Source organism: Leuresthes tenuis, unplaced genomic scaffold (genome assembly GCF_036924035.1).
Source record: "Leuresthes tenuis unplaced genomic scaffold, fLeuTen1.0.hap1 SCAF_13, whole genome shotgun sequence".
NCBI classification, from domain to species: domain Eukaryota; kingdom Metazoa; phylum Chordata; class Actinopteri; order Atheriniformes; family Atherinopsidae; genus Leuresthes; species Leuresthes tenuis.
In genome coordinates, this window is record NW_027325367.1 from 11,286,788 (window position 1) to 11,301,510 (window position 14,723).

At 40.3% G+C, this 14,723-nt stretch overlaps 2 protein-coding genes across 2 annotated transcripts in view; one reads left to right on the forward strand and one right to left on the reverse strand.

Annotated features, from left to right (window-relative positions):
• LOC140266677 (F-box only protein 30-like) overlaps positions 1 to 14,723 on the reverse strand; it is a 146,611-nt gene that overhangs the window by 84,377 nt on the left and 47,511 nt on the right. The gene's annotated exons all lie outside the window — the stretch shown is intronic.
• Positions 1 to 14,723, forward strand: part of adgb (androglobin) — a 33,398-nt gene that overhangs the window by 17,496 nt on the left and 1,179 nt on the right. Inside the window, exons 19-33 of the mRNA XM_072362149.1 lie at positions 1,687 to 1,801; positions 1,884 to 2,051; positions 2,747 to 2,885; positions 3,191 to 3,325; positions 4,917 to 5,010; positions 5,735 to 5,866; positions 6,119 to 6,272; positions 6,596 to 6,783; positions 6,911 to 7,077; positions 7,975 to 8,090; positions 10,217 to 10,328; positions 12,268 to 12,425; positions 13,008 to 13,163; positions 13,309 to 13,393; positions 13,478 to 13,580. Of these exons, the coding sequence (XP_072218250.1) occupies positions 1,687 to 1,801; positions 1,884 to 2,051; positions 2,747 to 2,885; positions 3,191 to 3,325; positions 4,917 to 5,010; positions 5,735 to 5,866; positions 6,119 to 6,272; positions 6,596 to 6,783; positions 6,911 to 7,077; positions 7,975 to 8,090; positions 10,217 to 10,328; positions 12,268 to 12,425; positions 13,008 to 13,163; positions 13,309 to 13,393; positions 13,478 to 13,580 (2,022 nt within the window). The remainder of the gene's footprint in view (positions 1 to 1,686; positions 1,802 to 1,883; positions 2,052 to 2,746; positions 2,886 to 3,190; positions 3,326 to 4,916; positions 5,011 to 5,734; positions 5,867 to 6,118; positions 6,273 to 6,595; positions 6,784 to 6,910; positions 7,078 to 7,974; positions 8,091 to 10,216; positions 10,329 to 12,267; positions 12,426 to 13,007; positions 13,164 to 13,308; positions 13,394 to 13,477; positions 13,581 to 14,723) is intronic.

A 14,723-nucleotide genomic window follows, 5' to 3' on the forward strand; every position in this document is an offset into this window, starting at 1 on the left:
ACATCAACAAAACAACAAAGTCTGACCTCTCTCAGACGAGCAGAACATAGGAATGAATATATGAATAAGTGACTTTCCCCAAATTCCCCAAAACATCAGTGATGCAGCAAAGCCGTGGTTCGCCTGTCCATAAAGTCACGCAATTGCATAGTTCATGTTTTGTGTACGTAACTCAGTCTTATGTTCAGATATGCAAGTCTACAAAGCTATTTTTGTTGGTCCCATGTAAACAACACCAAAATTCACATTTCAACATAAACGGTGCTACTGCAGTTAATGAGGGATCTGATCAAGTGTTGTTTTTTTTTTTATTAGAACACTTCCTACAGTATCTGTGATAGTGTTAGGTTTGTGATATCTGCGCTCCTAAACCCTACCCGACTGTAATTACCTGCATAATTTTTGTGTCCATCTTGTGTCTGATGAAGACGCAATCGTGTTGAAACATTTGTCTGTTACCCCAGCTCTCCTTTAATCTTCTGTAGTCGATATCGTATGTTAGAGTGCTATTTATGTTATCTAGCATTGTATACTTTTGATTCTTGTATCCATGATACCAAAAATATTTTCACATCTTGGACTTATTGCATAAAAATGACTGAATAATACACACCATTCTAGGTCAAACTATAATTGTAACTGGTTCCTTACAGACTGGCCGACTCAATAGACTTCATATTTGTATAATTCATGTGGCCATTGGCTTTTTAAATGTGGCTTTTTAAAATCAAAAATAAAAGATCCCATTTAATTTCCCTAAACTCATACCTCGCAACCCTTTATTGACCTAAGTGATGTAATATTCCCTTTATGACTACCTGGTTTTGCTCAGCTCCATTCCACTTTTGTTTAGATTTTTATAACTGTGCAGAGATCTTCTTAAGGCTGTCGTGTGAGCAGTGGATATCTGCCTACCTCAGTTGCTCTGAGAAGCAGTAGAAGAATCTGTCCCAGTCTATTAATGGGTGTGACTTGGCCTAGAAGCAGAGGGCCTAGTTTCTAGGGTCAGGTGCAAGTATGCAGCAGTGCAATTACCACTGAGCCGTAATCACACACAAGGCACTCATCTCACAAGGCCCCATAGTGCTTTCACTCCAAGAGACTTTAACTGATATATTGAAGCTTCTTGGCAGCAATCATTGTTAAATGAGTTACACTCTATAGTGTAGTTCACTATTTTCTCGATTTCTTCTTATTGTTTAAGTCTCTCCTTTGATTTTTTTTTTTTTTAACATGCCGTTCAGTGCTAATTTTCAGTCTCGTCTTCTTTCTCCTCACTCTCTCTTGTGTATTGCTAAAATACCAGCCAAGCGCTGCCATTGTGGTCATCCATCTAGTTAGGCTGTGATGGCTGAATTATGTCAAGCTAATGGAGCCAAGCGAGTGGGGCTCAACTCTCATGGCTGACCAGGCCATTTGAGCACAAAATGAAATGTTTAAATCGTTTAAATTATTACTGCTGAGTTGTGTCTCATCTTCTTTTGTAAACACTCCACCTTCTTGAAATGTGTTGCTGGCATCAAAGTGAAAACAAGTGATGCATAAAAGAAAACTTCAAAGTTCAACATGTCTAGGAAGGCTTTTTTTTTAAGGGTTAACCCTTAGCCTAATCTTTTAGGGTAGTGCAGTTAAACCATGTGCTTTTCTAAAAAAAAAAAAACAATGGGCCATCTCTTTTCCCCTCAGGCGCCATGTGCTGTGCATGCACACACATGCAGCTGTGGGCTACCATGTCCACCTGTGCAGCAAGACGCCATTCATCTTTGGGGATGAGGAAACCATCATGTCACACCTCACTAAGGTGACCTAGACCTTTGATTTCCAGCTGACTTTTCATTCTTCTTGAATAGAGTTACCTCTCTTCTGCTTTCTTCTTCTAACAGGAGAGTGCTCGCTTCACTGAGCAGGCCTCGTCCATATTTAGGGCACTGTCCAGAGTGGTGTCTTCCTTTGGGGATGAGCAGGAGCTGCCAGCACTCAGAAAGATCCTGGAAGAGACTCACTGCCCCCAAAACATCAACACCGCCAAGGGGAAATGGGAACACCAAAAGGTAGTGTGTTGATAATGGCACACAGACTGTACATAGAACTGTCATCTTGCTGACTTTTTATGCAAGTACAGTATTTGCACATGTTTGGCCATGTTTATGCTTGTCTGATCAGATCAATCACATTAAATGCCAGATAACTGTTTATCTAGTATCTAGCTAGCTCTATTGTAAAAGTGGCGTAGTTTTGTCCAAGCGTAACATTGTTCAGCTTTGTTTTGAAAAGTTTTGTCCTCGGGTACATAGTTCCACGTAGTTTTGCTTCCTGCCTTTGTTTTCCATCACTCCTGTCATCGATCAGTTGATTCCTCCACATCTGTTTTCTGTGTCCTCATCACTCATGTCGTACACGTATTGACCTGTTTTCTTTGTTCCTTGCTGGGTTTCTCTTCATATTGTTTAGTCAAGCTTTGTTCCCATTTTCTTGTTTGTTTCTCAGTGCTCCTGATTTAGATTTTCCTCTCTGCCTGTTGTCAACTTTTGGGGGTTTTACACTTAATGGACCGTTTCCTGCATTTTTCCTGTTTGTTTTTGATAGCTAGAAGGTGGCATGTTTGAAGCAGAATAATACATGCTCATCTGGACACAACAGTGGTTTTAGGGATCAGGTTTTATGCACACCTGTCGTGGTCATATATTCAGAAATGTTCGAAGTATATTCACAGCTTTGCAAACTAAGTGTGTGTGTTGCGGACCAGGTGTTTAACTCAGCAGTTTACCTCATGGTCCGCGAGGCTCTGGGTCGTAAGCTGACAGCAAACGAGCTGTTTGCTGTGCAGGCCCTCACTGCTGACCCCTCACTCTTGGCCTCTCACCCAGAGGAACACTCACCTACATGTAGGTCTTGTGTGTTTGATTCCTTTATGTTGTCCATGTTCATATATTTCTAAGTGCATACATATCACTCCCTTTAACTGTTTATATAACTGCTTTAATCACTGGATTAAATTACTGTGTGACTCCTATCCCACCCAAATAATCACTGACGTCAGAATATAGCATAATTTGCAAAATAATTAATTTAAAATGCCTTTTTTTTTTTTCTTCTAACATGCCCATCATCGAGTTGTATTCCATAGTCTTAATTTTTTACTCACTTCTCGTTTTTTGTGGTTTTTCTTCCTGTGTCTGTGCTATGATAGTAGACACAGATTCAAAACCACCAGAGAACTGGAGAAATAGGCAGCCAACAGACAAGGAGGTCCAGGCAGTCACCATTCTGCAAGCTGGACTCAAAGGACACTTGGTGCGAGAGGTCCTTAAGGGTTCAAGACCTGGTAAACATGCACATGAACACATTTGGAGATGATTTATTCAAGTTAAATCGACCCCAAGTAAATGATAGATGATGAGCATATTCAATCGTGAGTAGACTTTTGACATGAAAATGCCCTTAAATAGGTATGTACTTAAAACCTGAGCCTCAGAGCAGAAGGGCAGTTGAGTATTGATGAGACTGCCACTCTTACTAATACACTCTGACACATGAAGGGTTGCCACACATGTAGATTAAATATAACAGCAAACTCATGCACACAACATTCAAGTTGAAAGGAGGAGGCAGGGAAATGGAAAACAGTTTCCAGGAAATTAGAAGGGAGTATATTGAGAGATGGAGTTGAGGAGCTCTTCAAATTGTAGATTTTTTACATTTTTGTGGTGGTGTAACAGCAATAGCTGTAACCTGAAAGTGCATTGAACCACTGTCAGTCCCTGGGGAAACACTAGAGGAGACTTATTACCCAGGCATCATCTGCTTACTGCCATTGCCTGAGGCTAACTGTGGCTTCTCCTGGCACAACAGGCAATCCTGTCACCTGCTGGGGTATGGAAAATCATATTAATGCAGACATAGCACAAAACAACAGCGTTTTGCAGCATTGGTGAGATTATCGTCATATTTTGGACAAGTGGTGGGAGCATTCCAGACATCAAGAATAGTCGGATCGCTACAAGATCCATCTGTCGGCTCTGCTGGAAAATGCTGTTATGTTCCATTTGCATGACAGTAGCATACATGCACACTATGAAAATGGGAAACAGGCTTGTCATTTCATTCATTTACTTATCAAAGTAGAAAGTGCACCGTTCAGAGTGGCACTTAAAGTAATGGCAAAACCTCAAATATAACTTAACACAACATAACAGTTGCTGTCTAACACCACTTTCATAGGCTATTCGTTCGTTAATTCTTTCATTAAATGGCCAAACTCCCCAGCAACACATTTTCATCATATGGTCTTTCTCATTGGTAAGTCACAGTTCTGCACCTCTCTCATCCCTGTTGCTCTGTACATGTCGTTGTCTTTCCACCATTTCATCTATATCTCCCTCTTTCCGTATATTTTCTTTCTTTAACTGCAAAAATTGAAATGCATTTCACATCAGCCAGCTTCGGCGCACGGTGAAGGTTTGACATGAAACGGAAAACGTACGAGAGCAGAGGAGAAGGAGGATCGCATGATGGAAGAATGTGAAGACGACTTTGCCATATGTCAGCTGTGAAAAAAAAAAATCTATTATTTAGCCGTCTCCTCGAAGCACTTCTTTCACTTGCATGAACAAACGCACCCTAACTGACACACGTGCCCATGAACACGTTGCACCTTCTTGTTTATCAGCATTTTTCCTCCATCCCAGTGGTTTTCTGTCCAGTGAGATGAGCCTGAAAGGTAATGTCAAAGTGGGGAATAATCTCCTATCATCTCTCGCTGACGAGCACAAAAACACAATTAGCAATTTCTGTTGTCTACCCTGAACGAGGCACTCTGCAGTGTTTTTTTTCCAAGTGTTTGACAGCGACGTGGATGGTCTTTCATCTTTAACGGTGGCTACTTTTCTGTGTGTCTGTGTGTCTACATCATTCAGGAAGGAAGGAGAACCTTAGCGCATCCAAGATTCTTTTAAACCTGTGGCCGAAGATTGAATCAGACGCAGACAAACAAGCTGCTTTCTTGCTACGGTAATTCAAAGACGCAGTTTGCAAAAATACGTTATTTTAATAACTAATGAAAAATATTGATTTTATACACTTGTGCTGTACATTTCATGTTACATTTATCCTGTAACAGCAATGTCCTCATTGAAAGAGCATTGTGAGAGCACCCCCACTGCTCTCTGTGCCAATGCCATGTAGATTGTATGGCTTGCATTTAGCCTTTCTGTTGCACTGCATGCCCAGATATCTGCTCCATCTCCTGGTTGTGGCAGCCTGTGGGGGCCATGCAGGGAGCATTTTCCACATTGTGTTCCATCTTTTCCCAGTGGTACCATCTGCTGTTTATACTCTCCTCGTTCCAATCAGCTTGCAGCGTCTGCCGAATGACCTGCTGCCTGGGGAAGTATGTGTGCGCATGAACACTGAAAGCTTGTACACTGTGTGTATGGAGTGTAAAGGGGGTTTGTTGTCGGACGTTTCGAACCTTTGAGCATGTGTTTGTCTTAACTGACAGAAACATCCACTTCAAGCCGAGATGCAAAGTGCATTTCCTCTCCTCCAGTGTAGTCTTTTGATTCCTTTGTTGACTGGATTTCATTCACTTTTTGCTAAGTAGTGGAGAAGTTTTGGGATATAATCCCCTGAGAATAGATTATTTTTTTGTTTGTTACGTCACACAAGTTATATGTACATATGTATGTATATGTAAGTTTCTAAATGTGCTCTCAACTTCTGTGTTCCTGCACAGGTATATCATTGAAAACTCTGAAAAGAAAGCAGAGCTCTACCCTTGTCTACAGGATGAATGGACCAGAATCACCTTTGCTGATTATTCCGTATCTCTGCAAGAGACGGCCAACTCCTGGGTTTTGATCTTTAGGTTAGAAAGCATGTGTAGCTTAAAGGTTAGGCTTGTCAGTGAAAGAGAGTTATCTGCCTTTCTTGGGAAATCTGGTTGGAACCTGATGTTGATAATTGATGGTCTGTTCTTACCAAATGTCTTAATGTGGGCTTGTGAGTTCTCACTTGCACTCGCAGAGCAATAAGGTTAGGAAAGTATTGCTATGATGGAAGAAAAAAATACTTGGAACAATTGTCCGATTTTTATTTATTTATTTATTTTTTTGTACAGACAGGTTTTCCTTGTTCCTAAGGGGGTGCTGCTGGTACCAAAAGTCGACTTCCCAGTTCCTAAATGCCTGCTTCATGTCATAAATAATGATACAGGGCAGGAGATTGACATGCTCTTCAACAAGGTGGCGCCCCATTTCTATCAACCAAATAAGGTCTGTGGATACAGAAAATGATTCAACTTCATAATTTGATGAAATTCCCACATATTTGGGAATATTAGCATATTAACTGTATACCATGACAAATAACTTTAGGAATGCTTCAAACATATTTATCGTTTTGTAAGACCAGTTGTTGCTTCATGTCATTACTAACTGAACATGCATGCATGAAATTAAACATTCAATAAATCTATAAAAGGCTCCTTAAGATACTTTTCCCTAATGACAGCTGTACTACTGCATTGTAATAAGCTTCTGTCAGATATTTTAATTTCATGACTGACTCTGTCAGTGTTTGTTTCTTTTTGTCACAGCTTGGTTATACCTTTTTAGCAGAGGTTGTAACGCCTGAATCACTCCCTGCTGGAACCAAGTGGAGAATGCGCTTGATAGGCTCAAAGGAACCACTTCCAAAACCGTCCAGTCAAACTCTGGTTGATACTTTCTCTGTGAGGGAATTCCGGGAATATTACATTCCTAATGATGAAAATCTCATATGCCGGTGAGAGAGTGATGGGTTTCATGCATAGCATTTATACTAATCAAACAGGTGAATCGTTACAATACAGGACAAAATGAATTATGGTCTGAAACTAATAGTTTCTACATCATCTGAAAATTTTCTACAGTTACTGTGTTCATGTAACAACGGACATCCTGGGAACAATTCAGTTCCAGGCTTCCAAGCCAGATGTATTAATCCGTCTGTCCATTCTGGACCATGAGAAGGAAGTAGCTGGAAACACTGGGATGGGCAGTGTGTTAATTCCTGTGTTCTTCTTCCATGCCAACAAAGGTTAGCGGTCATCACATGCAGTTACCGAAGTATTTAAGGATTTAAAGCACCTTGATGACAGCAAAACATTTGTGAGACTACATGTGCCAAAAAGTTGCATGTAGGGCATCATTTTCATCTGCTGTGATTTCAGTTTCATTGGTGAAGATTGTTTTTAATAATTCATCCTAACTAAACAACTGTGTCACCATTTCACTCCTCTCAAAGACCCAATGCACTACACCAACCAATAGTTCACCTACCACTCCTCAAATTTATATGAGGGTATGTCGTAAATGTCATGAGACCCCCCCCATGAAGGCAGCAGAATTTCTTTTCCGTTTTCTTCTCTTCTCTTCTCTATTTTACTCTTACTCATATTTTAATCGTTTTTTCATGTCTTTAGCTGGCCAGCCATTCACGAAGAGCAACAATCACACTATAACTGTCTATATTCTGTTGAAAAACTCATTTATATATTTGTTTTAAAGGTTTTTGTCCTATTTTCATTTACCTTCAACCATTTGTTTTGTTTAAACAAAACTTAAAAAACAAATCTCCCATTATTGTTATTACCCCTAAGAAAAAAATGTGTCACTGTATTCTGAATGACAAAGGTCAATATTCCTGGAATACGTTATTTGAAAACCTTACAGTCTAAATTACGTAGAATTTTGTAAATGTGGTAGATTATAGTTTTTCTTTCAGTAACAGGCACAACCCACTAAAACATTAACACCATCCTATAATTCTTGAAGTGTTTGCCTGTTAGGCTGATGGAGGGTTTGTAATTCATGCAATAGGAAGCTAGTAATAATTAAAAATGGGCTGTAGAAGTTTATACATCCAAGGACTGATTATTGAGCACTGGTGTCTTTCCTCAGAAATGGACTGATATGGACTTGCTTTCTCTCAAAGGTGAAAAGAGCAACATGGGATCTCCCACCCAGGATACACCTGAGTGGAGAGATGGGACAGACTGCACAGTTGTAAAGCCAGGCTCCTCATTTGACCACCACCAGCCTCCCACCATGGTATCACTGACTACTGTTTGTGTGGTATCTGCCGTTGCTCCAACACTTAACTGATCTCACTTGTGTGCACGTTGCACATTCGCTATCAGTCTTTCTCACCCACTGGTTTGCTGTCTGTCCATATCAGTTTTTTTCTCCTGCCAAATAACACCTTACTTGTTAGCCGCTAACAGTTAGCGTGTGCGCTGAGACACACACACACACACACATTTACACAGACGAAATCTGACAAAAAGAAGAGCAGCAAAATCTGGAGGGGTGATTTTGTTGTTAGTTTCTGACTAATCAGTATTTCTCGGGGGCACTGATTTGCTCATGATCTATTGTCTGAATACTCACTCATCCACCAAAACTGTGGCAACAGGTATGTTATACCAATACACGTGTACATTTGCTGTGTCAAAACACTAACTATTGATGCATCTTAACTATTAATAATTTTAATTCCCCACCAACTGTCCCTAAATACATACAGTTTATAACGAAGCTATTACCAAAATGTTTGTTTTGGCTTGGTTGTAAATGTGTCTAATACTTTTATATATCGATTTCCTCTACTTACACAGTATCGTCAGTAGCACTGAGACAGATCATGTCAGATCCAATAGATCAGCAGCCAGCATGAAGAAAACATTGATCGAGACTTTGAATCAATCAAGACTTAGATCAAAGGGTCAGGGTTTCAGGCACTGTTCTCTGCCACTAGGGTGCTGATACTGATACTCATTAATGGAGGGCTAATAGTAAGGGCTCATTCAGTATTATAAGGGTTGGACTTGAACACGAAAAAAAAAGCATTTTAATCCATTTTAGTTTTTTGTAAAATAAATTTAGATGGGCATAAATCCCTTCTGCCCTTTATACAAATGTACAAGAACCGTTCCTGGGAAACTAGCCAGGTCATTGTTCCAGGTCAAGCCTCAGGTTAACACGGCACCAGCCTTTGTTGAATAGATCCTTTGAGACAGCAATTTGTCTTCATCATCACTGACATGTAAATAACTCCTTTATCATGATGTTTCAATCTAGAGGTGTATTCCCAATGAAATAACATCCCTTCACTAAGTTCACATTTTCATAAAGAGTTAACTCTGTACATTAGAACAAAGGGTGCTGACAATCTTTCCCATCCAGCTTTAGTGAGATAAGAATAACTGACACCTATGGGTTTATATAAAGTCTGCTCACACTGGGGTTATGTAGTCAATCCAAATTCCCCAGGTCTGCCTAAATTCATCCCTCCACCATCTTAAAGAGAGAGTAATCTTTTCCAATTTACAAAATCATATTGTGCTATTCTTCTAATGTAGGGGGTATTGAGTTGAGCCATCACCTAGTTATCATCTATGTAGAGTGTGTCCAAATTCAGAGGTATTTGAGTCTTAAACACAGCATTTAATGTTTTGTAATTATCCCTCCAATACTGGGTGGGTGAGTTTAGGGCAGTCCCAAAATATGTAAAAATGATTTTCAGCACTTATACCCTGACATTTACCCTGGTGTGGAGTCTTAAAGAGTCTTACAGTATTTTTCCTGCCATGTCCACTCTATGGAGTTTGTTGAGGACCACAGGAAACTACAAATCTGCCCCCATGCGTCCTTTGAAGTATCAGTTCCTGATTCCGTTTAATTATTTTTCGTTTGTCGTGTTTAAGAGAACCTCATATAAGTTGGAGATAGGTTGATCGAGTGTCAAACGGAAGGCAGAGGTTAGGATGTTGTTGAACTCTAATTTTAGACTCTCTAAGCCATGTTTTGCTTGCAGAGATTGAAAACTTTTTCTTTAGACATTCTTCATACAATCACTTTCTGCAAATTACTTAATTGGTCTCAGTTGCAAGTATAAGAATTAACATAAGAGAAACAGAAGCTACATGTGACTATTTTTGACATTTTTGTGGCATTTTGTATGTCTTTCTCGACGAGCTTAGGTCTCACCTTGAGATTTTGTCCAAATTCAATCTTTCTTGTTCAATGACACGCCAAAGAGATTTATTACTTCTGATATAATCTTGGCTGACAAGCCCTCTCGCTTTATCTCTACGATGTCATTTATACATGTGTGCCTGAAACCACTTTTGTAATGTATATGTTTCACATTTTTTTTGCTTGTGTGCGTTTCACAGGGTCATAAGTATGTGGTGCAAGCAAAGGTGCTCTGTAAGAGCTGGGATTTGGATGAAACTCAACTGACTTTTGCCTTTATGCTCAAAGACATGGAAAGGAAGAAGGAGATGGGTACGTACTGTACAGTCAGCCATTCTCAGTTTCCCAAGAGAGGGCCAGGAAAACATTTCAACATCACATGAATCTTTATCTGGACATCTAAGTCTTGATGTGCATTATGCATGATTCAGATTTATGATTCAGATAGCCCAAAATACATGTGCGCCTGTAATGGGCCATGAAGCATTTTCATTTTCATTATTGTATTCGGCTATTCGTCAGCATTTGAGCCTTGGGTTAGGAATATATTCTCTTTTTTCCATATTTGCTTTTGTCCACCTCATTTTTTGTGTCCTGTTTTAAACGTGGCTGATACTCAGGAGGCAGTGTCAGGGGCCACAGCAGACGCAGTTTATTCTCCGCTTCCGCTAGCCAGAGGCCTGTAATCAGAAGCCTAATGAAAACCAAATGAATACAGCTGCTTTTGAAGATCACAGTGTGATTTCTCGTGCCCACTGGCCATTGGCTGTTGCAGTAATCCTGTCCTTTGCCACCAGCTCTGCATTTCTTCCTTTAATCATGCTACAAAAATTGTACCAAATGAATAATCAGTGGTTTGAAATCTGTGGAAGTCTGTTGGAACAAATTAAAGGGAATGAATAAAATGCTCTGCAGGTGGATGACATTTTGATGTAAAAGAGATGCTGCATGGGGACAGTTTGCATGATTGCCTGAAGAGAAAGGCGAGTTTGCTGTCATTGAATTCTGACACTATTTTTTTTTTCTGTCGCTCTGGACACTGGTGCCCAGATTAATCCATTCAATTTGCATAGCACAAAAATCTACAAATAATATGCATGGGTGTCATGTGCAATAGGAACGCTAATGAAGTGTGCTGTATGTTTTATCTCCCTTTTTTCCGGTGATATTTCCCTTACAGATGGATGTGACCATGCTGAGATTTTTGCAAATACTCATGTCTGTCCTTGTATGTATATAAGGCCCATTCTCCTCACAAGGCTCTTGTGTTTTCCCAATAATCTTATGGAAATGGGTCAATGGGATGTCAAATAAAGTTGGCTCTTGCCCCTTGGTGCCCAGGGAAATATCCCGGCAGGAGAGTGAATTAATTTCACCCAGTGTAACTCTTGTCTCAGTGGTGAGACTGTGCCCTTGATCATGGTCCCTACATGCTACACAGATAAACACGCTGTATAATCCACACCAGGCTTTGAAACCTTTTTTACAAACAGTTAAAGAAAGCTGAAATCAAATTACTGCACAGCATAAGCTCAATGACTGCCGTGTTTGTGTCCCTGCTATAAATCTTAGTAAATCCTGTCAAAACAGTAGCCGTATATATACTTGTGTCAGCAGTTTCATTCCCTTGACAACCACTGTGACATTTTTGCTGTGATTCTATCAGAGCACAACTCAGTATTTAGACTTGACTGAAAAAAGCAGGTTTTGACTCATTTTATTTAAGTTCGTCCATCTGAGAATCATTTTCCAGAAGATCTCTCGGCCTTTAATTAAAACGGTGATTAATCCTTAGATGAAGCTACAGCACTAAATGTCCACACTTGGAAAGTCTACGCTGACTTGAAATAAGAGTAACTCTTATTTAACATAGCACTTCAGCTAGAATGACGGGGAGTCAGCTAAATGATGGATCATCACGTCTTGATGTTGGAACAGTGAGACTCACTTCATTTAAGCTTGGAAGTGCACTAGTTTTAGCTTCAAAGTGCAACAGTGCCACCTAGCAAACATTTTAATGCACCACACATGAGTGGTTTTCCTTCTATGTCATACTCTCTATTAAGGGGAGCTTTATATATGTGAAAGAACAATTTTTTTTCTCATCAATTTTCTTGCTTTGTCTGTCAAAAAAGAGAACAGTAACAACAGTTAATGCTTTCATAACATGCCGTTTACTACCGTAATGCCACAGATTTTGTCAGTGATATTACCTAAAGTGAATCTACTTGATCTCCGTCTTGAACTGTAGCGTACAACCTTGGAGATCCGAAGGCTTCATCCACCACTGACCGACCAAGCAGTGACGGGCTCAAGTCCAACTCACAAAAAACCAACCGCAAAGGCGAAGGTGACAAGGAGAAGGGGAAGTCGCATGCCGTCTCCAAATCAGGCCCCAAGCAGGACACAGTAATGCCTTACTCACTACTTCAACAGTGAACCAACACAACACTGTAAATTGATCATTTGGACAATAATATGCAAACCCATATCTATAAATAAATAATACAAAAATGTATATTCTTCAAATCTTTTCACTGAAACTAGTTAACCAAACTGATACTCTTGTGATCACACAATGCAGTGATGTTTTATATATATATATATATATATATATGTAAGGATTTAACAAAGTCTTTTGAATTTAAGTCCCCTTAGATACAAGTTACAGTGGCACTTGTCATGTGACTGTTAATGAAAAATAATACTGGTCACCTTCACTTCCAAATAATTTCTCTTTGTTGACAGCAAAACGATGGTAGCGGCAAAGTAGAAAATGATCTCACAACGAATGAATTAAAAGGATCTGTTATTTATAACAGGACATTAGAAGGGGACATATAATCTTTAGTGACTGGGCAGCTGGTTGTGCGTCAGACTGAGTAGCTCTTTGAACGAGGCATAGTAAATAGTGGAACAACAACCTTCAGCGCAGTGTTTGTCTGTGTGAGCTTAAGCTTTATTATTTCGTGCATATGTTTGTTTGTCTAGAGCCTTGACCTGACTAAGCCGAACTGGACGCTGCGTGTTGTCACTGATGAGAGCAAAAAAGAGGGCATTGAGGTGAAGAGGGACAGAGAGAGAATGGATGAGATTAAGAGCATTAAAAAGGCCTGGGAAATGATTGAGCCAGGACGCCGTGTCAAGGTAACCCAAATCATTTGGAAGCCCTTCTGATCTGATTTTTGATAGAAGCATAAACACATGTATAAACTGGGAAACAAAAGTATGCCGTTAGTCCCATCTTTACTCAAGCATTTACTATTGACATAGTTTTTTGCTGTCTTTTTAGGCTTTACAATCCCGCCTTGAGTTCCTTGACCAAGTCCAGCATAAAGCAAGTGATAAAGCGACTTCAGATGCAAGCATAGACCCTGGTATTAACCTGCACATTCACCTACATGTATTTAAGCTCTTTGTGTCTTCTTACTTGTCACATAGAGTTATTTCTTCATTTACAGATCCTTCAAGTTCTGTTCCAGGTACCGATCTCAGTCCATCCAAAGAAAAACTGAGTGATCTCCCCTCCTCCCACTCTCACTTAGACCACAGTCACCTCACCAGGTATGCAACTGCTCTCCTACTCTTTTGGCACTCTTTAGCCATCAAGTTTAGTGCTCATACTGTCGCTGGGACAGACAGAATGAGTGTAAAGTCAGAGTGATAATGAGACCACAGCCAATAGGTTGTGTGCCTCTCAGTGAGGGTTTCTGTAACAACAGATACATTCATACATGTGCTGAGAGGATAAAGATGGACTGTAATACACAAAAAAAGATGCTAGAGATGCTTCATTTCCAACTGCAAAGCTACTATATATGCGCCTCAGCTCCACTACTGTAACTGATGTTCCCTAAGGTCATGCAGAGGTTTTACTCAGCCGAGTTGGTGCTTTACTCAACCATAGCAGTTCATTTCGTTATCAGATCACCGTTATGGTCACAAGCAACCATGAGTTTCCTGATTTTCTGTGTGGAAGCTCTGTGTTACCATTTGACTTCACTGTTTTCAAGGGAAGTGTCCCTCCACAATTCTGCCTGAGTCTCCTGTTACTCTCCCTCACGCCCATCTCTCATTCTTTCCCTCCATCTCTCCCTCTGTCCATCCCTCTCCAGGATAAATGAGATGATATTTGGGTCTGTTAATTAGAAAGCTATTTCAGGGCCCCTGTTGCTCCAATGAGATGTGCCCCTCTTCCGTCACCTCTTCATCCTCTCCTGCTGCGTGAGAGTGTGCGCTCACATGTGTCTCTGTGTCCAGCTACTAATGGCTGCTGACACTGTGGCCTGCAATCTGAGTAAAGACAGAGATCCTGGGGAGCAGTGTGTTAAGGCTGTCAGATTAGTCTGCAGAGCACTCCTCTCTCACAATGGTGCACCATGCATGCCATCTTTATGGCTTTCGTGCACGCTGTTACACACCGTGACTGAGGTTTAACAAGGGCATCGTTCATTAAGCAATGAACCTCTGCTGGTCTCTCTTTCCATTAAGGTCATCTTGTAGGACATATGTAATAACATTTAGAGTCACTTCTCTCAGCTCTTCACTGTGCTGGATTCACAGGGTCATTTCTTTCCTATAAACACACATGCTGAATGACTAACTGGTTCACTCATTCACAGCTATTCCTCTCGGTCTGCTCTTGTCGCTTCTGTGCCCACACAAATAAATGGTGTGGCAGTTATGAAATCAGTTCTTAACTGAAAA